General features: G+C 43.8%; 2 protein-coding genes across 2 annotated transcripts; both read right to left on the bottom strand.

Annotated features, from left to right (window-relative positions):
- Nucleotides 1-274: 274 nt before the first annotated feature.
- On the bottom strand, nucleotides 275-18,812 carry cc2d2a (coiled-coil and C2 domain containing 2A; the record flags this gene model as incomplete). Its single annotated transcript, XM_083647267.1, has 37 exons — nucleotides 275-491; nucleotides 728-905; nucleotides 1,025-1,083; nucleotides 1,166-1,288; nucleotides 1,432-1,566; nucleotides 1,690-1,803; nucleotides 1,892-1,981; nucleotides 2,679-2,876; nucleotides 3,536-3,712; nucleotides 3,830-3,928; nucleotides 4,033-4,129; nucleotides 4,837-4,940; nucleotides 5,049-5,142; nucleotides 5,528-5,695; nucleotides 7,138-7,229; nucleotides 7,323-7,415; nucleotides 7,535-7,738; nucleotides 7,840-7,978; nucleotides 8,099-8,246; nucleotides 8,451-8,604; nucleotides 8,726-8,903; nucleotides 9,308-9,573; nucleotides 11,075-11,231; nucleotides 11,715-11,855; nucleotides 11,980-12,086; nucleotides 12,490-12,699; nucleotides 14,185-14,316; nucleotides 14,420-14,556; nucleotides 14,870-15,035; nucleotides 16,086-16,304; nucleotides 16,445-16,525; nucleotides 16,628-16,729; nucleotides 17,377-17,495; nucleotides 17,685-17,829; nucleotides 17,987-18,067; nucleotides 18,166-18,235; nucleotides 18,799-18,812. 37 exons carry the CDS (start codon nucleotides 18,810-18,812, stop codon nucleotides 306-308), a joined length of 4,977 nt encoding a protein of 1,658 aa, XP_083503393.1. The 3' UTR covers nucleotides 275-305.
- A 2,931-nt stretch (nucleotides 18,813-21,743) lies between these two features.
- c1qtnf7 (C1q and TNF related 7) lies at nucleotides 21,744-26,464 on the bottom strand. The gene is made up of 3 exons (XM_083647035.1): nucleotides 26,411-26,464; nucleotides 23,472-23,708; nucleotides 21,744-22,373 (listed from the first exon to the last, which is right to left on the bottom strand). The coding sequence occupies exons 2-3, from the start codon at nucleotides 23,698-23,700 to the stop codon at nucleotides 21,745-21,747; spliced, it is 858 nt and encodes a 285-aa protein (XP_083503161.1). The 5' UTR covers nucleotides 23,701-23,708; nucleotides 26,411-26,464; the 3' UTR covers nucleotide 21,744.
- Between the last annotated feature and the right edge of the window lie 473 nt (nucleotides 26,465-26,937).

Here is a 26,937-nt window from a genome sequence, read left to right as displayed (position 1 = left end):
GACGTAATTTTGCTTGCTGGGACAAGCGTTGGGCGTGGGCGTTCCCCAGACATGCGGACTGTCTCTATAGAAGGAAGGAGGAAGAGGAGAAATAAGACATGGAAATAAAGTATATACAAGCAGTTAAAATGTTATACAGTCATGATGACATAGTAGGTATGTCTCAAAGTAGTTTTTATAAACATCAATATGATACAAATTTCAATCACGTAAGGGGCCGTTCTTTATTTATGGAAGTAGTAAAGTATTACTGAGGCTAATATACAAAGGCAGTAAAGTACAATTGTAAAGTGTCTTATTAACATTTATGTGCGGATGAGTGAGGCCAAGTACACCCAAACAGACAGGACATTATTAGGGTAGGGGTGCACATACATGGCCAGTGCAAACTCCACATTAGATGCCTCCACATTGTGAACTCCAGTGCTGTAAACCGCCTCAATGATGGGACGAATCTCGGAGAATGGGAGATGCAGGGGGAATCCTGAAATCTAAAAAAAAAAAAATTAACAAATGGCAATTAGAGGTACTTTTCCCTATCTGTGGTGATAATTTATTCATGTGAGATCATATGTGCTTTCTATGAGCTGACATATTGTCAGACCAGAGAATATTCCATCATCGGAAAACCAACTCCCAAATGATTATTTCATCGTTTGTAATGCTTAATGGGTGATTTACAGCCTGCAGTAGCCTTCTCTCCCAGTCACTCCCTTTTCAGACTTACCCTGTAGTCTCCCAGCAGGCTCTGGAGCTCCAGGCGCTGTTCCTCTGCCATGTCCCGCCCCCCGCTCTGCTCCAGCTTGGGCAGGAAGTGTCTCAGGGTGGAGGTGCAGTAGCGGTTCCAGCGGGTTGGCTGACGAGGCCGCCATTCCATGATCTTCTCCTTCAGGATCTTCTCAATTCTATGGAGGTGAGGTGGCAAATGTTGGAGTGGTGTGTTTTGCCCTGTGCACAACTGCAGGCTGACTCTGAATAGCATGACAAGGTGCTAGAAAGAAATACTTGAGCTGCCACCACTTGCCTGTCCTGAAGCTCTGCTGCAGCTGCTTTGTCTGTGTGGCGATACACCAGCTCCTCAGGCTAAAACAGAGAGTAGAAAATTAGATGATTATTAGATGATGTTACTGGAGATCATATACGATTATAGCTGCTCAACACTCACCTGTACACTGGACAGCCCAGGGTGGGAGAAGGATCGGGAGAAGAAGGGCTTCCACAAATTAGCTTTTGTGACATCAAAAGTCATCCTCATCGGGGAAGTGTACGCCTGAATGTTGAACCACACCTAAGGGACAGTCACAGAAAATTTAATTATCTGCTGCAAACTACTGAAAATGATTCAATAAAGTATCCAATTAAATTTCACACTGTCAAACATATTAATTTGACATCAATGGGTGGCATCCCCCTGACTGCCAAAGCACTCACATTGTCAATGCTGACCAGGCAACCAACTGTTTGCAGGGGGCAGAAGGTGTCATACTGGCCATAGTACTGACCACTGCTGGGGTTCCAGATCAGGTAGCGGTTCTGCTCATAGGTCAAGACATAGGCTGTGAGTCCCTAAGAGGTAAAGAGATCAAAGACCTATTAGTGCTGCAGCAATTAATAAGATAGTGTTTGAAAAAGAAAAAACAGTAAAAGTGAAAAATATAAAACCCTTCCAAGTTTTCCAAATCTACCCACCTCAGGGATAGCGGTGCCAATTATAAGCCATGCTTTCTTGCCCATAGACAGGAAGTAGTTGCACAAAAGTACAGCATGTTCTTCCTCGTCGCCGGCTAGGAGGGCGAGGAATTGCTGCAAACAGGAAGAGGAAGCACAAGCTTAGATGCGTATTTTCCTCTTAACAATGCCAATGCCAGTATCTCAGAGAGGGCTCACTCACATCACAGGTGCTCCACAGGTCACAAACACCAGAGAATGAAATGCTGTCTGGCAGAGAGGGGATGAGCGACACAAACCGGGCAACCAGTTCCTGTGTAGAGATGGAGCAAAGTGTGTGAGACTGAATCCAGTCAAAGAAGAAAAAGTTAGTGCCCTTTTTACGGCACCGTCTAGGCCTAGGGTTTGTCTGTATGTCTGTCTGTCCCCACACAAATAGACCAATCACAGCACACATTGCTACGTGCATGACGTCACATGCCCGATGCACCACACCGGCCATTAAACAGCACGGAAGTCAAAGGAGGCAGTGACACACGATTCTCAGCCCACCAGAAATGTTAACATGCAAAGACAAACGTAGTTTAATGTAGTGCAAAGGTCTATGTAATCAAAATCAGAAACCCTTTATTGATCCCCGAGGGGAAATTAAACAATGCTGCTCACTTTCAAGTAGGGACATTTGTAGGAATATATAAGATAAAGTAAAATAAAATAAAAATATGTAAAAAAATAAAAAGATATTAAATATGTGCATTATTCTAATCTACAATAATTAAATTAATATATCATTATATGTGTGCTTATACAAACTGATAACCAGACAAAGATGCGAACTCCATAGGGTGGTCTGGGGGCATAGTCCCCCCCCCCCCCCGCACACACACCCCTTTGCGTAGTGTCAAATGGTACCAGCGTACTTTGATGTAAAAATGTGTGCCTGCCACACAAAATGCTTGCAGGTTGGCAGGTCTGCATGAGTCAGGTGACAGTGGTGACCCCAGACATACCGTGGCCTCTTGGGGACTGCTACCATCCAGGAGCTCCTGTGGGGGGTTGAGCGGCCGGATGTAGCGGGTGATGAAGACCGTCTTCCCACTGATGTCTATGACGGTGGTAAGGCAGGGTCGGTCTGGGTAGCCCCGTGCTGCATCGCTCTCAAATCTCTCAGACGCCTGAAGTAAGCGTTCATCTTCTTGGCTGTCAAACTACATTGGAGGTCAAAGGTCATTGCAGAGAAAGAGAGATCTATATTATGCAACAGAATATGGCTTGGGGGGGATGACCGTGTCATGAATGGTTGAGTCGGATCAGCAAACAAGGAAGATTGTTCTAGGTCAGGAGAAGGGATACTGATGATGGGAAGCTCTGGCTGGAGAACAAACTGGTGTCATTGTGTTTTTGACTACCTTTCAAAAAGCACAATCTTATAGTTTTAATTTTTAGAATCTGTATCACTTATTCCAGTCAGCAGTTACCTTCACTTCCTTTATCTAGTAAATGCAGCGGAGTAAAAAGAAAAAAGAAAACAAATACACAAAGAGTGAGAAACAAATCAATACATTGATGTAAATAAACTACCCACTTTTATGAGCATGAACGGAAAAAAAGGAATGCGTCCTTTTCCACTAGGTGTGTAGAGGTTACGCAGACGGTTCACATTATTCTATTGCAGAGATAATTAATAATCAGTTAAAGAATAGTACATTTTTACTGTTATCCTTTTACATTGGACATACAGTAGTTAATTGTGATCACTCCAGTGTGGGCCATGCCATGGCAATGGTAAAGAAACTTAACAGAGGAAACACGAGCTGAACCAAGCTAACAGAAAGGCAGAAGAGACAGACAGTTGTACACGACTTACCTTTTCTCTAATGGTCTCTCCAGGCACCAGCTGGGGTTCGATAGTGATGAACAGTGTGATAAATGCTCCTTCACTCAGGCTGCGCACAGCGTCATAAGCACCTTCACTCCCAAAGCTGCGTTCCTTACTGTACCCCAGCAGCACCGTCGGCTCGTCCACCTTGAAGGTGCCATAAATCTGCCAGATCGAATCGGAGAGACAAGTCAGTCAGCAAGCCAGCCAGCCAGCCAGTCAGTGTGTCTTTCAGTTAATAGCCTAAACATCATCAGCATGGAGCAGAAAAAGGACTCTCACCCGCGCCTGAGAATAAATGGTGCTGAAGGGAATCTTGACCGAGCCCAACCAGTGCTTCTCTACCCGAGTGTGGATTGACGTCCCCCTGTCTTTGTCATCCTGAGGAGCAGAAGGGGTTAATGGCCAATGTGATGCAACATCTAACCGATATGAATGATATTGAGCTGAAAGAAAGTGGTGCCATTTTACAATGTTTTGCTCACCACTCCTGTTTCATAAACCATCTCGTCAAATATGTTGATGAAGACCTCATCTTTGACTGACTGCAGGTTGGCTGTGCTGTAGTCACCATTTGGGGCACTGTAGAGGGAAGTCATGAATGCCTGCTCACCATTTCAGCCAGTTTATTTGCCAGTGTTTTAGCGGCAAGTTGTGCCAAACACACAGCTTCATGAAGTGAATGTAACTATCTGAGTCTTAGTATGCAGCCGTTTGTGTCTGCATTGGAATTCCATCATAACAAACTTGCTGCCAATATTTTACAACATGGTACCTTGCAGCTGTTCAAAATAAAGTGGGTATAGAGGGTATGCATGTGATGTCACAGAGGCAGAAGTCACTGTGGGGTCACGCCCACTGAGTCACAGCAAGACTGAGCTTGAATGCAGTAATCAGCCTAGATAAGTGACACCTGCTGCTCAGGGAGGAATTTGACACTCATTTTGACACTCGTTCCCGATTGAGGGGGCGTGTTCCAGTGGGTGTGCATACCCTCTATACAAGCAGTTGACGCTGATTTGGAACTGACCTAAACTGGCACACATTGCCTAAACAGAAATGGCAAAACAGAGTTGGGAGGTATTAATAAATATAAATTTATTATTAGTTAATATTAATTCAAAATATCACACAAGGCCATAAATAAAGCTGTCTAGTAGAGTGTTAGCCAATGGAGGTACCAGTACTTTCCTTTCGCTCAGTGCAAAGAAAGCATTTGTGCATTTGCATTATGTCTAATTTAAATAGATCAAGTAGACAAAAGTCGAGCAATGATAACAGCTGTTAACCTAAATGGCAGCTCCAGCTCCTCGTTCCAGCAGGGGTTTGGTCCATCAGCTGTTGTTGTTTGGAGAACTGTGCGCTGGAAGGATACCTCCACAAATGGCCGCACCTACGTCACACAAACACAACACACACACAAGATAGAACATCACAATATCACAATGCCAGGAGGTCTAGCTGCCATAGAGCCATGGTGTCTGGTCCAAGTGTGTTGTACCTGGCTGAGGAGCCAATCACTGCCCTGGATAGCACTCTGTCCTGCTGCAAACGTCTCAGTGAAAGCACGGGCTGACTTTGAGGCCAGGGGTTTGCTGAAATACAGACAATGATGCAGAAATGATATTGTCAGCTGTCTAGAAACCAATGCTAAGGAGGCATTTAATTCCAAAATGAGATATCCACATTTAAAAAATGTGCCCGCTACTATTTTTAATTGACTGATAGCACAAAACCAAATCAATGGTGGTCCTTTTAAAGGGTAATAAATAACCTTAATCGTTACAACTGATGATGGTGTGTTCGGATGAACACGGAAACGTCTTGTTTGTACTTTTCAGTCCAGTGTTTTTTAATGGATGACAAACAGGAGTGTGAGGATTCTGCACAAGAGAAGCTGTGATAACGGAGCAGTTCTTAGACTTGCATGCAGCGAGGTCCTACCTGGTGTAGGGCCTGTGGACCGGGATGCCATCCTACCTGGTGTGGGGCCTGCGGACCGGGATGTCGTAGGCCCGGATGATGTTGAGCATCACCTTAATGTCTCCATCAGACAGATTCTGAGCTGTCACCTTCTTCCTTTCTTTCCTCTGAGGTTTCAAGGGCCGCTTGGGTTCGGCCAGTTTGAAAAGGTTAAGTCCTAGAATCCTGATGGTCACAACAAATAGATGTAGGTGAGTCAACAATCCATAAGAGACTGCAAATAGTGTATTCAAAGCCAAATAGTGATCACAAATATTTTTCATTCAAAGTTGGGGACGGAGTTATTAACGTTACCACCAACAATACTCAGTTCCTCCAGGAATCACGATACACAAATTACTCAACCGATCCTTGCAATATTTACAAGAACTAGCAATTTTGCTAAATCATTACAGTTTCTAGCATAAAATGGTTCAATCAAACAATATGTGAACACGCTATTTCTAGCATGGTCTTCTCATACTGCTTCCTATACTGCTTCACCAATAAGGTGGAAGAGGTTAAGTATACACTGGTTTTCATTTCCTATGTGTAGAATATTTACCACAATATATCAAATAAATTTTGATATGACAGCATGTCTGTATAAACATGAGAGACCATCCATCACAGTGTAAATTGGCTTGTGCTTATGTTGCTCTCTGTGTCAATTTGACTGCAAAAACACCACACCACAAATTCCATATTGTTTTTTGAGAAAGCCAGCCACAAAAGCAAGCATTTCTGGTTGCTAAAACAAATAAATAAAAATTTAAATTAAATTAAATTATCCTGGGGGTACTGAATACTACACTAAGACTAAATACCACTACTCGTATTCAGGATTCAGACTAAATGGAGAGACATAGACAGAGGGTGGGAGAAAAGAAACAAACTCTAAGAACATACCCCGGGAATGCACCTGCACCACTGATAAATATGCATAGCAGAAGCATAGCAGAGAAATGGAACATAAGAGATTATAACATACATTTTCAATGCCGCATACAACATGTGTAAAAATAAACATTATAGGCGATTGTGCAAATATCTACATTCTAGTGTATGTTGACCCCAAATATAATCAGCAAAGGCTCAAATGAATGTGTAACTTTCCATGATCGTGTCCACATGCTGTGAAAACTGCTCCAAAACACTGCCTTTAAAATGGGACAGAGGAGAGTCTCTCTGCAGCCAAGAGAATGTCGAGTTGAAGATCAAACAGACTAAAGCAGCATCAGGCCAAAAAATCACTTACATCCCCACGTGATCCGCTATGATTCCTGCCAGTCTTCATGATAGCTTTATCTATGATCCCTGCCATTCTTCATGACAGCTTTATCTGGCAGCTTGTCATCGATCCCACAGTTCAAGATAAAACAAATCAATCCACTTTTACTTTACCACTGGAGCAGAGAGCTCATGCACTCTTTGAAAAACAATACAGAAAGTTGTAGTATAAATTTGGATGAGTTGTTTGTTTGTGGCAGGAGGAAGGAAACATTTTTACTGTGAAACATCTCTTTGCATAACACAAACTATCAGGGGAGAGAAAATCAGTGGTGAAGGTTGTGTTAGAAGTGAGACAGACTATTCAGTCGGACAATAATGAGCAGAGGTGTATTTACCCGATGCTTGGGACCTCCTCTTCTATCACCAAGTCAGACAGAAGGTAGTGATGCTTGGCAACAAGGAACCTGTTGATGACCGATTCTCGGATCTGAGAGAAGAAGCAAAGGTTCTGCATTTAGTACTAGCATGTGATAAAGATGAGTGTCAACATGAATGTTACAGAGATTAGCCCGCTGTCTACCTGCTGAAGGCATTTGGCAACCAAAGCTCTGTGTGAATCTAGATGTTCTTTAGTGTCAATTATCTCTCCTTCCTTCAGTCTCTTCTCATATTCCTGTAAAAAAAAGAAGAAGAAAAGAATTGGCTATATATATAAAAACATAATTGCTAATAGCTATATAAAGAATTCTGATATTCTGCTGCATAGTTAGAGTAAATGCTGGAGACTCTGACCTGGAACACTTTATCTGTGACCTCCCTCTCCAAAGCAGGGACACACTTGTAATTGCGGAACTCGGCAACTTCCTGGTTCCTGAGCCTGAGCAGACGAAATCTTTTAGACCTCTCCAGCTCCTCATCAGTCACAAAGTTGAACTCCTCCTGCAGCTGCTCCAGACGGAAGTATTCTGGAGCAGTCACCTCTCCGCTACTGGCCACCTGGAGACCCGGACAGAGGCAGGGAAAGATGCCACGTTTGCACTACACCCATGGACATTTGCAAAGTTCCTGGACTGAGTTGAGGTCTGTTGGTTACCCACTTTCAGCAGCTGCATAATGGAGGCATTTTTCGGGTCGTTGGGATCCAGTCGCGATTGTGTGGCCCACTCTCCGATTTTTTTCATGTCATTGAGTCCAGATGCCCCAATACACATGACAGCATCAAGCTGTCTCAGGCCACTGAACATACACAAAGGGAGAGAGAGAGAGACAGAGACACAAAGATAGATTAGATGCGACCGAAAGCCAATATTTGCCCTGGCTGGTGCACACAGGGCACAAAACTTTGGCTTAGGTTACCTGTGCATGCCACCAGGCTTCTGGCAAATGGGAGGGGCGAGTGGTACATCATCCTCCCCTACCCCCCATGACACACAGCAGGACAGCTTCCCAGAGGTCAACAGGGTCTGTTTGTTACTGCCATCAGCCTCGAAGGAGAAGGGCACGTCTGACGAGGCAGAGAGAGAAAGAGAGACACAGAAAGACAGAGAGAGATATGAGAGAGATGATTGAAAGGACAGGTTGCAGTCCGATGAATGTGAGGGCTATGAATCATGTTTATGTCCCTGAAATGCGTGATGTTGTTGGAGTTGGTCATGGGTTGGTTGAGGCCGGTGTTAGTGTTGACTGACTGACTGTGTGTTCTATTTACCACTACCGACGCCCTCGTGGTCGAACATGACCCTCTGGTTGCTGCTGAACTCAAACTCCTCAGTAGGGACGTTGCCTGTCACGACTGACGGCTCTGGCACTGGCACAAACACTTCGGCTAGCAGGGAGCATGATGAGCCAATCTCCTCAAACACCTACACACGCACACAGGCACACGCACATCAAAAGTCCTGTATCACAACAAGGTCCTGTATCAAACAGAACGATTTGTGGAGTAGTATGGACACAGAGGCTGCATGCAAGACATGTTTGTACCTGCAACTTGATGCTTTCGGGGCAGTTGACTATCTTCAGATTGAATATCTGGCCAAAGTGGACTCTGAAGTCAGAGTTCAGGGAGCGGCTGTCTGTTCGGGAAACTTCTTTGTCGTTATACAAGACTTTGATGAAAAGAGAACGCTTTGCAATATCCTCTCTTCGAGCAACTTCCACCCTATGACAAGGAGCAAACAAGAAATGTGTGATGGGAAACATCTTGTCCAACCATGAGGCAGTACAAGATCATGAGGAAAATCCACGAGAAAACACTAAATCCATCATCCAACAAGTAATTTGTATTGAGTCTTAATCATTGGCTCTATGGTCTTAATCTTATTTTCTGCTCATGGGGTGAGGTCATTTCACTTGTTTCCAATACAAAGAAACGTGTTTCAAGAACTTTCATGATTTAACAAACAATATCTTGATATTGGCGTTGTGATCTGCCTTATTTCAACATGCTGTCAAAACCTATTGAAACATGTGGAACTGCATTGGAAACAAATCATCTCCCCTTACTAGCATTCTTTTTTGTTCCTCGGGAAAACATGATCATTTCCTCTGTGTTTCTGCTCATACCTGGGGCACTGCTCATTGCTAGTGATGTTTCCAGAGGCTGACAGCTCAGGGACCAGGACAGGCTCTCCTGGTTTCCTGCGTATCCTGTGGGATTTCTCTCTGACTCGCTCCTCTATAGCGTCAAAGTCTGGCTTCTCTGGAGGCTCCGGCTTTGGAACCTCTTCTACAAGATCTGCTTCAATCACTTCCTGCTCATCATCATCATCATCTTCTGTCTCATCCTGAGCCTGGCCTTTTTTCTTTTTCTTCTTCTTCTTTTTGGCTTTCTGAAAACGGTGAACATAACATGTGTATCAATACGTGTGTTATATATGTACACTACGTATGAGATACAAGTATGTGTATTGACAGGCGTGCCAAGTACAAGGGTCTGGGTAAACCTTACAGTCTATGGGGTAAACACATTGACTACACATGAACAAGTTGTGACTTTAAAACCTACACTGGTAAAGCACTATACTATATAACATTTGATTTACTGGTCATTCTTAACACATTGAGTGCCAGCCATTTTTTCATCCTGTAGGTAAGTTGTGCCAGGTTTTTTTTTGAGGATTCTGGCTCATTTTACAAGAGCCGAGGATTATTTTCTGTTAAGAATTCATGAACACCAATCATCTAAAAATAACTAATAGAATGTGTGCTTTCTCTGTCTAAAAGAGTTAGTTTGCAGAGTTAGTAGTTATGTAGATATTAGCCGTTGAGTACAGCATGGTTTCAGAGATTTTCAGAGAGTTTGGAGATAAATGGATTTTTAGAACCACCTCACGTGCCTGTGATTATGGGTGCCCTTGTCTCCCACTCTTGCCCTTGTCTCTCTCTCTCTCTCTCTCTCTCTCTCTCTCTCTCTCTCTCCTCTCTCTCTCTCTCTCTCTCTCCTCTCTCTCTCTCTCGAGAGAGAGAGAGAGAGAGAGGAGAGAGAGAGAGGGAGAGAGCGAGAGGGAGAGTTGCTTCAACTCCTCCCTCCGTGGGCGTTCTTCTTGGCTGCAGCGGCCGTCACAAGCTTGTCACCAGTCTGACAGTGCTTTGCTGCTGTCCTGTGCCTGTGGCTGCGCGGCCGCTGTTTGAGGAAGTCGGGATGGACTCGCTCGCTTCTTGGAGTTTTGGTTGAGAGAAGCTTTTGCGATTCTGGTCATATTTATGCTGCGTGTTTCAAAGTGTGTTCCACCTGTAATCTATTATGTAAATTTGCAATCCCGCATCGCCAGCAATCAGCGCGAAAACGAAAGCGTTTTCCCCCATCCATTTTCATGAGAATGGCTGAGGTGAGAATGGCGTGACAAGTTAAAAAAATGCTTGCCTTCCTCTAGTCAGGAGAGCACTGTCGCCACTTAGTGCTCGGTAAAATAGATTATACACATTCTCTTGCTCCAATAGTGATCTCGAAGATGTAAAAGTTGTTGATTGATGTCCCACCGTCAAAAAAAAAAAATGTTTATGTAAGACGAGATATCTCGGCTCTGGCACTCAAGCGTTGGATTATGTAAGACGAGATATCTCGGCTATGGCACTTAACGTGTTAATGATAAATAATATTTTACATATATTTTGGGGCAATATCTGGAAAATATATATTTAATTATTTGTGGTATGTTCATGATTTTAAAGAAAATTAGACCATAAAATGGATGCCTTGCTAGCATACATTATCTATCTATCTATGTATGTAGACAAAATCAGTTGCTTGTGTAGCCGTATCGTGTACAACTGAATAGTCCTAGGAAAATCTTCATGAATCTTTCATTTCTGAGGCTGTACAGTAAGTACCTGTTTCCTCCTCCAGACCTTCCATTCCTCCAGCAGCTTCCTGTACTCAGTCAGCTTTCTCTGGTAGTCCTCCTCACTCTCTGTCTCCAGTTCCACCACCTCCGCCAAGATCTCATCTTCGTACTCCCGCTCATCTGCAGCCCGCTCTACCTCCTCTCTGCAGCAGGGGCAGACAACACAACACAGGTGTTAATAAAATAAATGACAGGATATAATACTCTGCACAACACAATAACAACAAAATACAGGTGTCATCAATATTTGTAAGGGAAGAAGTTATGACTGTATCTAATTTTAGTAAGAGGGAAAATTAACCCTAAAACAGAATTCACATACTAGTATAGACAATTGGACAAATCAGGGTCTGTAAACAAAAACTATCGTCCAAAGCTGTCCAAAGTCAGCAGCCCCCCTTGCAATTTCATGAGGTCCTGTTACAGAGTCCTGTACAGAGTCTATAGCATCTTATTCACATTGTATAGAGTAGCTCCAGGGAATTGCATCTGAATATATTACTAGAGACATGGCCCTCATGTTAATTCATAGCTTTGGACGTGTTGGACTTGTTCACCTACACAAATCTACAGTATCTATGAACCAAGTTCATAGGAATTACATATTTTTTTATGAGCACAGTTACCTTCTGAGGTAGAGTTTGTAGGGAGTGTTGGTAAACCTCTGAAGGTCCCTCAGGGCTTTGACCTCCTTCCAAACTTTGACAATGTTCCTCAGCAGGGTCCTGTCCTTCTCCTGCTCGCTGTCCCGCAGCTGCCGAGTGTTCCTGCGAGAGACAGGGAAAAACTTACAGCAGGCATCTTACTTGTCATCGTGCCGTAAAACAAACGGCATTCTAGACTGGATCAAATCAAACAGAACCAGGATGGGATCCGACCTGAAGGACTCACCTAACCTCCAGACTGTATTCAGAGATCCTCTGCTGCATGACCTGGGTGAGAGCCTGCCCACCATGGACCTCAAGCATGTTCCGCAGGGCGTTCCTCAGGCCATGCAACTACAGCAGGGAGGAAACAAAACAGACCAGACATAATGGTCTCATTGAATGAAGAATACAAGAAATTGGGTAAATGTACTCAGGCATGTGAGGCTATGTGATGTGACAGCTATACTGTGCTGAGCAGAGAGAGCTGATTGGTGGAGCCACCTTGTCGGTAAGGTGTGCTGAGCAGAGAGAGCTGATTGGTGGAGCCCACCTTGTCGGTGAGGTGTGCTGAGCAGAGAGAGAGAGCTGAGTGGTGGAGCCTACCTTGTCGGTGAGGTGTGCTGAGCAGAGAGAGCTGATTGGTGGAGCCCACCTTGTCGGTGAGGTGTGCTGAGCAGAGAGAGCTGATTGGTGGAGCCCACCTTGTCGGTGAGGTGTGCTGAGCAGAGAGAGAGAGCTGAGTGGTGGAGCCTACCTTGTCGGTGAGGTGTGCTGTGAGGTTATTACGCTGCCTGGTGAGGTACTGGTCATACAGCTGGGCCAGGCGGGCTGTAAGGACATGCTCGCGGCTGAAGAGTGGGTGATGGGAGAAAATCAGGCCGGAGACGTCCACATCAAGCTGGTAGTCTCCCTTGGCGTCCCCTGCTCCGGCTATGTACAGATTTGCATACTTGGATTTCTGCGCCTGGGGGGCGAAAGCAACACGATCCATCACACAGCATTCTGCAGAGAATAATCACTATGAAATACAGTATGCAGTGCTTGTGCTTGCCAGCTTGTATCTAAGTATGTGTGCAGACTGTAAGCAAGCGTGACAATGTTAGCAAGATTAATAGAACCATCAGGAATTGCTGTAATGAAAAGTCATGCGTGACAAAAAGGCACTACCAATATCCATTTTGAATTACAATGAAGTCTGTTTTCTATATGACCTCACACAGCTGTGCCTACTTACCACAGAATTAAATAGAATTAAATTAGAAATGATAGTGTGAAGGGGTCTTTGGCCAGCATAGATACAACATATTGAATGCGTACAGATTTGTACACTTCCAACTAAACCGCACACTTTTAGACTGTTGATGAATCCCCCCACCCCTGTTTTATTTATTTATTTATTTCCAAATCCTGTTTTATTTTATTTTTTCCAAATTCAGTTTTTATTCTCATTTCCATTTTGATTTAAAGGTTAGGATCATTTTTTTTCTTCTTCTTCTATTTTTGATGACTTGGCTCTCTCACAGTCTCTTTGACATGTTTCTCAAAGTGACAACCAAGCTGTGAGGTGACGTAAGGGTCCCACGCGACACAAGTCTGACCCCCCTCTCAAAACACCCCAATTGAAAATGTAATTACTTCTCTATGTCTCTTTTACAATAATGAAATCATTTAGATTATCTTACTAATTGGGCGCCCGGCGGTTCTGTGGTTCCGCGGCGCACAATTTCTCAACTGCACCTGCGCTAAGCGCATGCCAATAGAGCGGGCGTGGTCACGCAGCAGCCGAGCTGCATCTGTGCGCTCGCGGACGCAGCTCGGCTGCTGTGTGACCACCAAAGCAACGGGGCACGGTAGATACAAATGAGTGCTGCCAGTTCAGCGGGCGAGCCAGTGAGGGACACTAGAAAGGAGCGCACTCAATTTCTAGTTACAATAAATAGTTCTACTTTTGATTTTGATAATTAGGCCTACTTTTATCAATTTCAGCCAAATTATGGAAAATTCTGCAATATTCCATGTTTTACAGTTGATTCCATTTGTATTACCAAATTCCATGATTCCGTCAGTTTTTTTCAGAATTGCGGAAATCATATGGCCCTAGGGTAATATATTTGAAATCTGAAATCCAACAGCATTCACAGCTTTGTTACTTTTAATGCCTCCGATGTCCCTTTGGCGTTTTGATGAAGTGGTGTACTGTCTGTATAGATGATATCATAGATGTGGCAGGCAGCTACCACTCCTGCTCTCGTCTCTAAATAACTCCCACGCCAGGCCCCTCCCTGTTGCTTTGTAGCAAATGTCAAACTGGCCTTTTTCTTTTTTCAAAATGGCAAAGGGGTTAGAGGACAATATAGATGTGCTGCTATAGATGTGGGATATGGATGTGGCAATCGAAGTGAGATGTGCAGTGTGTGTGTGTGTGTGTGTGTGTGTGTGTGTGTCTGACCTTCCTGAACACAGTGTGCAGTGCAGGGTCCAGGTCCTCCTCCATGTGGAAGAGAGGAGGCCTTATGGACGATTCCTTTATTGGGTCTGGCAGGGCTATGATCCTGCCGTCATCTCCGAACCACTTCTTTCCCTAAACAAACAAACAAACAAACAAACAAACAAAACATATAATCAACAAATAATCAAACAGGCCGGTGATACTGTTGGGCTGTTTGCTTGTTGGTTGACGTTACCTCCTCTTGTTTCAAAATGCGGTTCTCCAGAATGTTCTCATTGGTCAGGGTTACAGGGGGTCTCTCCCCTACATACAGCCCCTCCTCTTCCAGATATCGGGGCTGCATGTTATCAGGCAGTTTACTGGAGGCTGGAACTGTGTCAATGACGTATAAAGGCGGTCAGTGCAAACATAAACCATGTGCTGATTCAGATCAATCTTAACCAGGGATATGTCTGCCACACATGATGGGTGGCCATATTTCTGCATTGGATGGATGTTCTTCAGGGATACAGACTTCGGTCTCAAATTGCTTTGGCTGAGTGACGCGGGATTCTGATTTGTAACTATTTTTGACTATCCTGACATTTACAAGATACACAGAAGGCTATAATGTACAGTATATTGCAGCTCATATGACAGTATGAAGTTGAGAATGTGAAACAGGTGAATTTACAGTACTGTTTACCTGTTTGAAAACTTGGGGTAAAGAGGAGCTCACTCTCTCGCAGAATACGTTCGTGGTATCCAATGTACTCTGCTTTCTTCATTTCCAGAAAGTCCTGAGATGATTGCTCAATAACAAATAAATGCCCCTCTTCATCCTGCACAAGAGGGGCTTCTTCACTCTGAGGCTGCGACAAAACAAATTAGACTTTTGTTGATCATTTGGAATCCTTTGGCTTTTATACAACTGCAGCTAAAGAAGAGATGAAACCCACTGTGATGGTCATATGTGTGCATTCACCATATTGTGACTGATGCTGCCGTTCAAAGGCGAAGAGAGACACAACCTACAGTGAAACACAATCAGTCTGAACTCACAAGCCAAAATCTAAAATCCAAATCGAGAGGAGGGATGAGTTTTTTTTTTTTACCAGCCTCGTCTGCGGCAGGGACTTTACGCCTCTGGACCACATTTGTTTGAAGTTGTGGGTGTCATGGCTGGTGTGATCCCATCGCATGATGGTCTGTAGTTTTGTTTTTTTAATCAAACATAGAAATATTTATTAGACAAACAGAATCCAGGAGGTCTTGCTTGATGTCAGCATAGGCCTTATGCTTGGTTAAAAGACATATTTCTACATGAAGACGGAGTGCCTTAGTTTGATTCCATGGTAGTCTGCATCAAAACCTGGGGACTGACATCAAGCAAGGCCTCCTGGATTCTGTTTGTCTAATACTATTACCTGCCCAACTAATGAGCACCTGTCGGATGAGCCATCAGATCCATGCAGCGCTTCCCTCTTCTGCTGTATACTACCATAGAAATATTGATGGTCTGAATTGAGTTTTAGAATGGTGTCCCCATATATTTTGATGCTTACTCCATGCAAATGCAATCCAAGCAATTCACTAACTGCCCAAAGCCTCAACACAATTTAGAAGGTTGAGATTTTTGCTTTGTTTAGAGAATGAATTGGAAATAAGTAAGTATGTAAATAAGTATGTATAAGTAAGTAATAAGTATGTATAGTATATATCGTTTTTTCTAGTTAAGTTCTCACCGACACCTACCTCTTGTGTTTTTGATATAAGTTATGTTGTGTTACTGTCATTGATGTTACTGCTGCTGTAACGCCAGCATTTCCCTTCAGGGATAAATAAAGTACTCTATCGATCTATCTATCATACAACAACTGACTGATGTTATTTCTTCCAATATTTTTATTAGTGTCTCTTACCTGGTCCTCATTTTCATCTTCGTTATCTTTATCTTCTTCCTCATCTTCCTGCTCTTCCTCCTCCCCCCCTGCTCCTTCTTCATCTCCATCCTCCTCAGCTTTTGTTGTGTGTTTCTGTCTTTTCCTCTTAACCTTGTCGGTCTCATCTTGAGGCTCTGGGTCAAAGTTGAATGTAAAGAAATGGTATGCTTCTTCTGCAGTCGGTAAGCTTTTTTCTGCCTATATTTGCAAAAACACACACACACACACACACACACACACACACACATACAACAGAAACGTGTGATGAGTTGCCACTATAATACAAATAATGTGTACATAAAATAAGTTTCCATTCTCTTTCTTGCATTGAGCCTTACACGTCTTGGTGTATCTCGAAACTTGACCCTGGTGCTGAGAGCCAGAGAGACATCATCTCTTCCTGTCCTGTCTGGATCAACCTGTAAAACACTGGTGATGAAACCTCCACTACTGAACTGTATTACATGGGCACAATAATTGGTATAGAAATGTCTTTGCAGACAGTATATGGAGACGCTCACCTCTCTGTCAAACCTCGTCAGAGTCTCCCTGTCTCGGAGGCTCTGTAAGCGACTGGCTGGCTCCAGAGAAGCCTCCTGCTGCAGACGGCTCTCAGCTTTAGACTGGAACAAAACAACCCACACATTATGAATCAACATATCTTCACCTCAGTGTCTCAAACAGTGTAGGAAATTAAAATAAATATTTGGGGGGCACTTAAAAAAAAAGTTAATTAGTGCATAAAGTTGCTAAAGCGTAGTGTGAACAACATTGTTTGTGTGAGTGTGTTAAAATTATCGAAATCTTGGGGCTATTTTTGACCCTCGATCACAGTTTTAGGGGCATTCTGACATTTCTTGGGGCATTTTTGCCCTTGCCCTAGCTAATTATCTACACTGGCCTCAAAGCAGGATTTGCAGAGATTTCACCAACGGGAGCATACCTATGTTCCCCGGGTCCTATATTCCCCGGGTCCTATGTTCCCCGTTTTTGTGGGACCGGGGAACATAGAACCCTTCCTAACCTCCCCCAGACCCTAACCCAAAACCTAACCTCTCCCACCCCTCACGCCTAAACCTAAGGTCGGCATTGCGGGTGGTCGGCATAGCGGATAGACACCCCAAATGTTACGGAGAGTGTTAAAAACGGGGAACATAGGACCCGGGGAACATAGGACCCGGGGAACATAGGGATGACCCCTCACCAACTTATTCAAGCACAAAGTGCTTGAGCCAAAAAGCAAAGTTATTGGGAAAGAAAGTGTGTTTACTCTGGCGGCTCTCAGCTTCTCCTCCATGCGCTGTCTTATGGAGTTGTCTGAGCGGGTCGAGCCGGGGGTAAGCTGAGGTCCGTCTGCGTGGCTGCGGCCAGCAGAAGGCTGAGGTCTCTCTGGATAGTCGGACAACAATGGGGGAAGACAAAGCACATAATCCAAAAAAACGATTACATTACATGTGTTACTTGGTATATACCCTAAGCATGTGTTACTTGGTATATACCCTAAGCATGTGTTACTTGGTATATACCCTAAGCCTGCATAGACAGAGATACAGGTTTAGTGAGGACTTGCAGGCCAACCTCTCTGAGCACCAAGCGGTGGTCTAGACAAAACCACTGGTCCCGCTGGCTTCTCTACTGATCTCTCATCTTCACTGTAGGGCTGAATGGTGGTGATCTCCTCCACCTTGTCCTGATGAGACTCCTGGGCTGAAGACTGTTCAAGCTAATGATATATAAGGGGGAAAATAACAATGAATACAGTACATAGGCCTACCTATACCTATGCAGTTAGAATAGTTAGATAAGAGGTTACATTGAAACAATTAGTGAATTTACAGAGTGAAGACTGAATAAGGTGCTGAAGGAAGATGGAAATGTACCATTTTCTTCCGCCTCTGTCTCTGGGCTCTTAACGTGCGTTTCAGAGTCTCTCCAGGGTCTTCCTCGCCGCCGGTCAGTTCCTGAGGCAAAATAGGGAAACAGTTTAAGACCAAGACTGATAGGGATCCAGTACATCCACACTGCTATTGAGCACACTCAAGTAGGAAGAGGGCTTTACGACATTCACAGTCTCTACAAAGCAAGGAGACGCACATGACTCCAGTTGGCAGGGCGAAAAGAGCAGGGGGCTGGGAATGAGGAGTCAGTAGCACACACAGCATACAGAGCAAACCTACAGGCTAAGCTACAATGTGAAGAGGCTGCACACACACACACACACACACACACACACACACACACACACACACACACACACACAAACCTCGATAGTAGTTTGTCCTCTCTCCTCCCTCAACTTGCTGGATGGAACCAGAGCCTACCAAGTATAATGCTTGTTATATTGACTGGACTGTTGTCAGCTCTTCCTTCGTGTGTCAGTGTGCCTGTGTCTTTGGGCTTTGCATGTGTATAAAAGTGAGTCACTCCTCCAGCCAGGTCTTGTTGAGTCTTGTCAAGGAGGACTCTTGCTCTATTCCTATTGGATACACCTCTGGCCTATCTATTGCACATGTGTCCATGTAACTTTGCAATAAAATAGCAAGATATCATGTTCATATAGATAAGACCGTTTCAAGTTGACAACATACAGTAAATATTCTAAATGGACAAAAGTGTATTTCCTGTTGTTGCAGTGTTTGCTAATACAATAGCTGACAGAATTCCAGTGAAACCATATGATAATTAACTTTACCTGAGTGTCCCCATGATCAGTGGTTTTTACCAAAGATTCTTGCAAAGCCCGCCGTTTCTTTCGCAGTTTTTCTCGAATATCCGTAGAACTGAAACAAGGGTAGTTAATTTTATATCTTGCTTAACATTGATTATATTACGTACAAGTCGTGTCTCAGCTGTCATTCTAGAAAATAAGAATAGCTACCCGTGGGCTGCCATGGTAAAGATGATGGGTGGTTGGTTCTCACAAAGGGGCCCAAGTTTTAATGGTTTTAATCCAGGATGGTTGCTCGTTTACGTTACCATCCTCTTTCACTGCAAGGGAATACATTACATCTGTAGTGACACATAACAGATAGTCAGGACCGACTTTGTAACAATATACCCCTGTCGACTTAAGGCCATTTGTTACAATCTATTATATAAATGAGTGAATGTTGTGAAAAATGAAACCACGATAACGGGCTAATCTCCAAAACATAATTACACAGCAGAACGTAGCCCGACAATGGCCATTGTTGTTGTGGTCTTGTCTGTAATATAAACCAGTAGGCTACTTTCGTGCATTCGTAATCGTATCGTTGACGCCCTTGGACACTTTTCAAAACAAGTAATTTTCTCTCAACACTATGCAAAGGGCTTACCGTTATTGCTGCTGCTTAGTAACGATATAAACAACTTGTCATCTCGACCTACCTTGATGCATCCAAAACAGGGATTTTTCTCAGTGCGGGATTTCCATTCGTCCTAAGGACTGTCAATCAACTAGCTCTGTTCCGTGAGCAACAAATTTACAACAATTAGCACTGACCGTTTTTCAGAGTAAAATAACCTTTTTGCACAAGCATAGAGCACACAGCCATTGGAAAATGATAAATGTGCACAGTACATTTAAATTAAGCATTTAAACGAAGCTATACAATACAAATTATGTTTATGTATGACAATAACTGTTTCAATAACATTGAGAACGTTCTTCTCGGTATCTAAAGAGATAAATGATGTTCACTGGACTGGATAGCCTTTACAAATTGGACAGTGGACACCCCTGTGTCCAAGATGTCAGCACAAACCATATATGCATGCGCTCGGGGAGACCATAGACATATATAAGGCTAGATGGCTTACCCGCGCTGCCGGTCAATGGAGAGCGACGTCGTCGCATGGTGGCCATCTTGCTACGGCACCACAGCTTTATATATATCTATGGGTTAAAAAAACGCTAACATTTTATTATTATTTTTGGCTCCAAATTACACCAAACTTAAACTGAAGCATCATCATCATGAGATGAATTCACGCACCTAGTTTCATGCAGTTTCATCCATTTTGCTAGGAGCTATGAGCATCTGTTGTTGGGTTAGTATTATCACATCAGATGATCATAACTCCTAGGGAAATGGATGAAACTGCATGAAACTTTGTGCCTGAATCCCTCTCATGGCATAGATGCTTCGGTATAATTTTGGTGTAATTTGGAGCCCATCAAAAATGTGTTTTTTGTGTTTTTTGTTTTGTTGTTGCCATATCTCGGGAACGGAATATGCTTGTAATAAACCAAACCGTTTGTAAATCCGTCAAGATTTCAGCAAGTTATGAGTATTTTTGTCTGTGCACCCTCCAACAGCTACCAGAGAACGTACCAGAAAGCCTGCCGTAGCAAGATGGCGGCGCTTCAACGACGCTGGTGACTCCGCCTTAAGCCATCTAGCCTTATATATGTCTATGGGGGAGACCTCCTCTATGACATCCCACTCTCAGCTAAGGCCAGTAGGAGTAAAAAAAAATATGGCTGCCCGTCAAACCCACCCAAAGGCACTAATGGTGACATTTCTGGACAGTGGACACCCCCGTGTCCAAGATGTCAGCACAAACCATATATGCACGCGCTCGGGGAGACCTCCTCTATGACATCCCACTCTCAGGCATATATGGTTTGTGCTGACATCTTGGACACAGGGGTGTCCAGTGTCGAACGGCTGTCCAGAAATGTCACGATAGTGCGTTTGGGTGGGTTTAACGGGCCGCCATACTGGCCTTAGCTGAGAGTGGGATGTCATAGTGGAGGTCTCCCCGAGCGCGTGGATATATGGTTTGTGCTCACATCTTGGACACAGGGTGCAGTGTCCATTTTGTAAAGGAATCCAGTGAACAGCATTTATCCATTTAGATACTGATAAGAACATTCTCAATGTTATTGAAACAGTTAATGCCATACAGAAACATAATTTGTATTGTATAACTTCGTTTAAATGCGTAGTTTATTGTTTAAATGTGCAAACAACACTTTTTCAGTGCATTTTAAAAACATACATTACGTTGCTTTTACTTTGAAGGCAACCGGAAGTCATATTGTTGCTAGCTCACTGAACAGGAAGTATTATTGCTGCGAGCATAACGGAGCTCAATCAACTAACGTAGTTGGTATGTACCCGCCTACTACGGAGTCCGAAAAGCGAACTTATCAATGAGGAGTGTTGATCCAACAAAAAATGCCAACAATGTATTGTGTAGTCGTGCACGGACCGGCCAGCTGCAGCAAACAAGACAGGACCTTCAAATGGTGCTCGCAGAGCATTTTGTTTGGCTGGAGCACTTTGTTTAACCCTCAAACAGAGCGTGGCAACGACTGAACTAGCCTCACCCCCCCCCCCCCCCCCACACACACACACACACAGATACACACACAACTCAACAAATGCCCCCCAGCCCCCCCTCCCACACACACACACACACACACACACACACACACACACACACACACACACACACACACACACACACACACACACACACACACACCAGTAAGACACGAAAAAGAAGCACAAAGAGGTTCATTTAAGGTTAATAAAATAATATATTTCAAATCATAGTCTAAACATTTGCTATAAAAATCTAGTTCAACATACAGTAAGTGTGATAAAATTATCAAACACTATAATTAACATTTCTCTTCTAGGTGCTGCTATGCATAGTCCTCTGCAAGTGTGTCGAGATAGTTTGTGTCGGCGTAGAGCAGGAAGCCAGAGAACAGGCTGTCAGCCCAGCCTGGGTCAGCAAATAAACCATTCTGGTCTTTGAAGAAGATCTCCAGCCACACCTCATCCTCAGGGTTCAGGAACATGACGGTGGATCCAGACGCCACGTCGTGGTTCCCTGTGTTGGCATCAAAGGTTTTGATGCGGTACTGGCCGTTCTGCACCAGCCCGATGGCCAGGTGTTTGTTGGCCAGCGTAATGTCATAGGAGAAATAATAGATGCCTGGGTACGCACAGATGAACTTGCCCGTCTGTGGGTTGTAATGTCCACCCTCATTGAATAGGACCTTATTGAACTTGATGGGCATCTTCTCTGTAGGATAGCTGCTGGTGATTCCCACAGAGAAGGCTGATTTAGGCACCAGGCTGCCACATCTGCAGACTCCTGCAGTTCCGCGTGGACCACGCTGGCCCTTGTCCCCTTTCTCTCCATTGCTTCCCAGGGGACCAGGTGGGCCCATGTCTCCACCCTCTCCTGAAGGGCCTCGTTTCCCTCCAGGGCCACGGGTACCTCGCTCTCCTATTTTACCTGTTGGGCCAACCCTCCCCTTTAAGCCTGAAACAGAAACATGATGTTCAAATCAGCAGACATGCTTGATTGGTAGAGATAATTATCTGTTCCTTTGTCAAACATTTGCAGCGTGAGAAGGTTTCTATACTGAACTCAACCAAGGACTGGTACAGAGCTCCACACCCAAAAACATCATGTATTAGGTCATCTTTGGAGCACAGCCATCTTGACATTTTGGACAGCGACATGTGGGCTGGGATCCTATTCCATCCAAACTATAGCATTATCAATTGCATCCATTAGGTACCCTGGAGCTAGGAAACAGTGAATATGCATGTTTGTGCAAGCACTGCTTGTGTTAAAGTGTGGGCTATTCTGAGTATGGCATGTTTAGAGGAAGGCATTGTCTGAATGTCTGTTTTCCACACATAATGGAAAACACATCTATCGCTGATGGATTTAGGTTCACACACCAGTTAGCATGAATGATATCAGTGCAATGTTTATGCTGCACAAAAATATTCCAAATATTTCAGCACCTTTTTGGCAACCATGTGAAATATTTACCTTCTGATGTATTTCAAAGAGGACAAGAACCAGTAGCCTACCAAACCGTGGACAATAGGATATCTACACAATGTGCTTAATGGGAAGCTTGAGAAAACTGAAAACATACACATATCATATTAATATTCCATTTGATTTGTTGTGCCCTGTATTCAGCTCTGTGTAGTAAGAATAAACATTGGCATTGTTATAGAAAATGATAAACTTATCGCCCATTAGGTATCACCACTGATTCAACTCTATTTGGGTGGGGGTGAGAGATGGAAGGCAGTTTCTGTCGGTTTTGATTTAGATTCGTCATTCATCTTTGTGCCTCCAGGGGACTCTATTTTACACACGTTTTACATAGGGTGCCTTTAATAAGATGATGACACTTAATTTAACACTATTAATGGCAATGTGTTTCTCTATGCATCTCATTAATCCATCCCCCCTCTCTACTAGCTTCAGCTTATGTCACACAAGGACATTTTTCTTTGCAAGATATAGTATACAGCTATTCTATTGTTCAATGTAGTGGCAGTTGGAGACATAAAAAATGATGTTGAATATATATATTTTTATATTATAGGCTACCTGTATCCCCCTTTTCTCCTGTTTCACCCTTTCTACCATCTCTGCCATCCCTTCCTGGGATTCCCACATTCCCATCAGCCCCTGGGGCCCCGCTGGGACCAGGTTTGCCGGGCGCGCCTGACAATCCCGGGACACTGCAGATCAAGCGTGGCGTCCCTTTCATCTTGGCCTCCAACAGTTGTCCAAAGACACAATGGCATAGGCAGACTGCTCCCATCAACGCCCACATCCTTAGGTCTGTGAATGGAAAGAACAACTGTAAGCAACTACTAGTGCAGTGCCCATTCCCCTCCCTCCCATTCCCCCATTCAGTGCTCCCTCACCCGCCCTACAGCTCACCCGCTTTGCGGGCTCACTTGCGTGACGTCACTGATGACCAATTAGGCCAATCGCCTAATTAAAAATACGGCTCGGTCAAGTCACCCGCACAGCCCAGGGGGGGAAGCCATCGTCTCCTTCTGGTTCCTCCTCCAATTGTACCTACTTATACTGTCAGGTATTGACAACAAAATACAACTACCGGTAGTCTTTTCATATGAACAATATTTAGTTAACTTTAGTAGTATAGACGAAATGAACTTGTTTGGACTAATACTCCCATCACTTATATAGCCTCAGACTGATGACATCACTAATGACATCATCACTGATGACATCATCACTGATGACATAATCACTGACGACATCACTCATGACATCATCACTGAACTATAGCCTCAGCCTTACGGCTCTGTCAGGTCACCCGCACGGGCGCCCTTTACACACCCTGAAGGTTTCAGCCCGATCGCACATACATGTAAAACTGCATAGCTGTGGCCGAACACAGAACTTCAAACAAACAGTGGACAGAGCCCACATGCTCAATTTTATATATATATAGATAGATAGATAGATAGATAGATAGATAGATAGATAGATAGATAGATAGATAGATAGATAGATAGATAGATAGATAGATAGATAGATAGTATTGTATTGTATTGTATTGTATTGGACTTCCCTGATGTGTTTCCACATTGACCTTACAAATTGGCATCTGTTCTTGACAACAGAAAACATTTGAGTTGAGTAAGAGCTCTCGCTGTGTGCCAGATATGTATTCACAGTGGACAATAAGGAAACATGCTTGCTGTGGTGCCAGAAGCTCAAACAGGAGTTGGTTCTGTAACACAAACTGGAATGTATCAGTTTTCATAATGCTATAAAAGACTGTCAATCAGTCATAAACAGAAACAATCATCTCAATGAGTCTAATTTGTGATGGAATACAGCATGAGGCCAGATGCGATTCTTGTAATGAGAAGCTATCATTTTTGGAATCTGTCTCAGGCATTGATGTTCTCTGATGTCAGCCAGCACTGAATTGCATGTCAGAGACCTCAAACAAATAAAACCTTTGTCTCTGTTCCAAGTCCCTTTTTTTGCCAAAACATTCCCCAGTTATGACTTAATATCGAGCACTATGTGTCAGGGGAACCTAATCATGGAGCAATGGTCTGCTCAGCAGACAGGAACATTACACTTTTATGTTACCCAGAGAAAGAGATGACCTCATCACTCACTACCCCATTTCACCAATAAAAAAAGAATAACTCTTTGACTTCATGTATTGTGTGCATAAATCAATGATGATTCAGCAGTGGGGAATGGGGCATGAGGGAATATTTTGTGCAAGGTGACACCACTCTTGGGCTGACATTCGCTCTGGCTTCCCTACAGATGCTGGAACCCAAACAAACAATGTCAATGCTATCATTTATGCTTATTTTGCTACAACAAAGTCTTCATGCAGGCGTGTGCAATCATTTACTGCACAATGTGTTTATAATAATAGTCACTGTGGCATGCTGAAATAAAAACTGTTAGCTTAACAGCTAAGATTTAGCCTATGTTTGGGATACACATGCTTGTTATTTGTCCTTTTGCCTGTGGGTGTGAGATTATTTTTTTGTTGTTGTTGTTTTTTTGTTGCTGTGTCCATAGTGGGGGCGTAGGAATAATGTGTGTCATCATGGTGTTTAGAGAGGGGCCATCCCTTTCTCTGTCTGTGATGATGAGTGTGTGTGTGTGTGTGTGTGTGTGTGTGTGTGTGTGTGTGTGTGTGTGTGTGTGTGTGTGTGTGTGTGTGTGTGTGTGTGGGGGGGGGGGGGGGGGGTTAATACTGTCTACTTTCCATTACGCGTTTGGATGCCAGTGCTCTGCAGCAACATGTTAGGGACCGTACAATACGTGAACAACACACACACACACACACACACACACACACACACACACACACACACACACACACACACACACACAAACACACACACACACACACACACACACACACACACACACACACACACACACACACACACACAAACACACAAACACACACACACACACACACACACACACACACACACACACACACACACACACACTGTTCTGAACAGGCTTGCCATGTGCAGCAGACACTGCTCCTCCAATTAGTAATAATGTAGCTATAGGACAGTGGTGCAGTGTAACATGTTTTGGATTTGAGGGTAATGAACAAGCCAGAGAGCCAGTGTGCGGCCTGGAGAGAGAGAACCCCCACCCGCCATTTCCGCTCGACAACAGTGATGTCAGCATTATAGCAAATGGCTGTCATCAAAGAAATGATCCTCTTACACACAGGGACATGTCCATGCACATGCACATGCACACACACACACACACACACACACACACACACACACACACACACACACACACACACACACACACACACACACACACACACACACACACTTACGTAGCTGGGTACAGTACATTGAGCAAACAGGCTCTACTGAAAAACTTTAGATGTGAAAGACAAGGCAACAATTTGGGTTAATATTTTGAATGGCCAAGACTCTGTGATATCCTGTGAACAAACTGTAGGCAGAATTGTTATATAGTTTATATATTCTTACCCCACAGTTGGTAGCCGTTCCTCTGCAAAGCTGATGAGGGTATATAGTGTTGGATGTCTGTCTCTATCCTATCTGGTCAGAGTCTTGTGTCCTTGGTGATTGAGATCCTTCATTATCAACATGTTCTTGGTCTTGTTTCTGCTCTCCTCAGTGTGTACTCTCAAACATCTGAGCAGAGCTCAGCTGCTGTGCTGACAGCGGCAGCAGCCTCCCTGAACTCGCTCCATGCAGCCCTCCCTCCTTCTCCCCTTCTCCACTCCCTTCTCTCTGCCTGCCTCATAAACTTCCCATGGCAAAACAACTATCATCCACCACGCAAAGACATAAGGAATCAACTCATTGAGCCATTGCTTCGAGTATGAGACTAATAACGAATAAGGTTGCCATTATATGGCAAGGCAAATTTAGTTAGTTAAAATAAATACCAAAAGTCATTGGTGTCTTCACAGTCTTAAGGAACCTTTGCTGCGCCCTATTTGCAGTCAAAACACGACTGTTTGACCTACTGTAAGTGTTGAACTCAGTTG

This window comes from Poromitra crassiceps, assembly GCF_964638095.1.
Source record: "Poromitra crassiceps genome assembly, chromosome: 12".
Classification (NCBI taxonomy): domain Eukaryota; kingdom Metazoa; phylum Chordata; class Actinopteri; order Beryciformes; family Melamphaidae; genus Poromitra; species Poromitra crassiceps.
The sequence above is the reverse complement of the archived record's forward strand: the minus strand, read 5'-3'. Positions and strand labels throughout refer to the sequence as shown.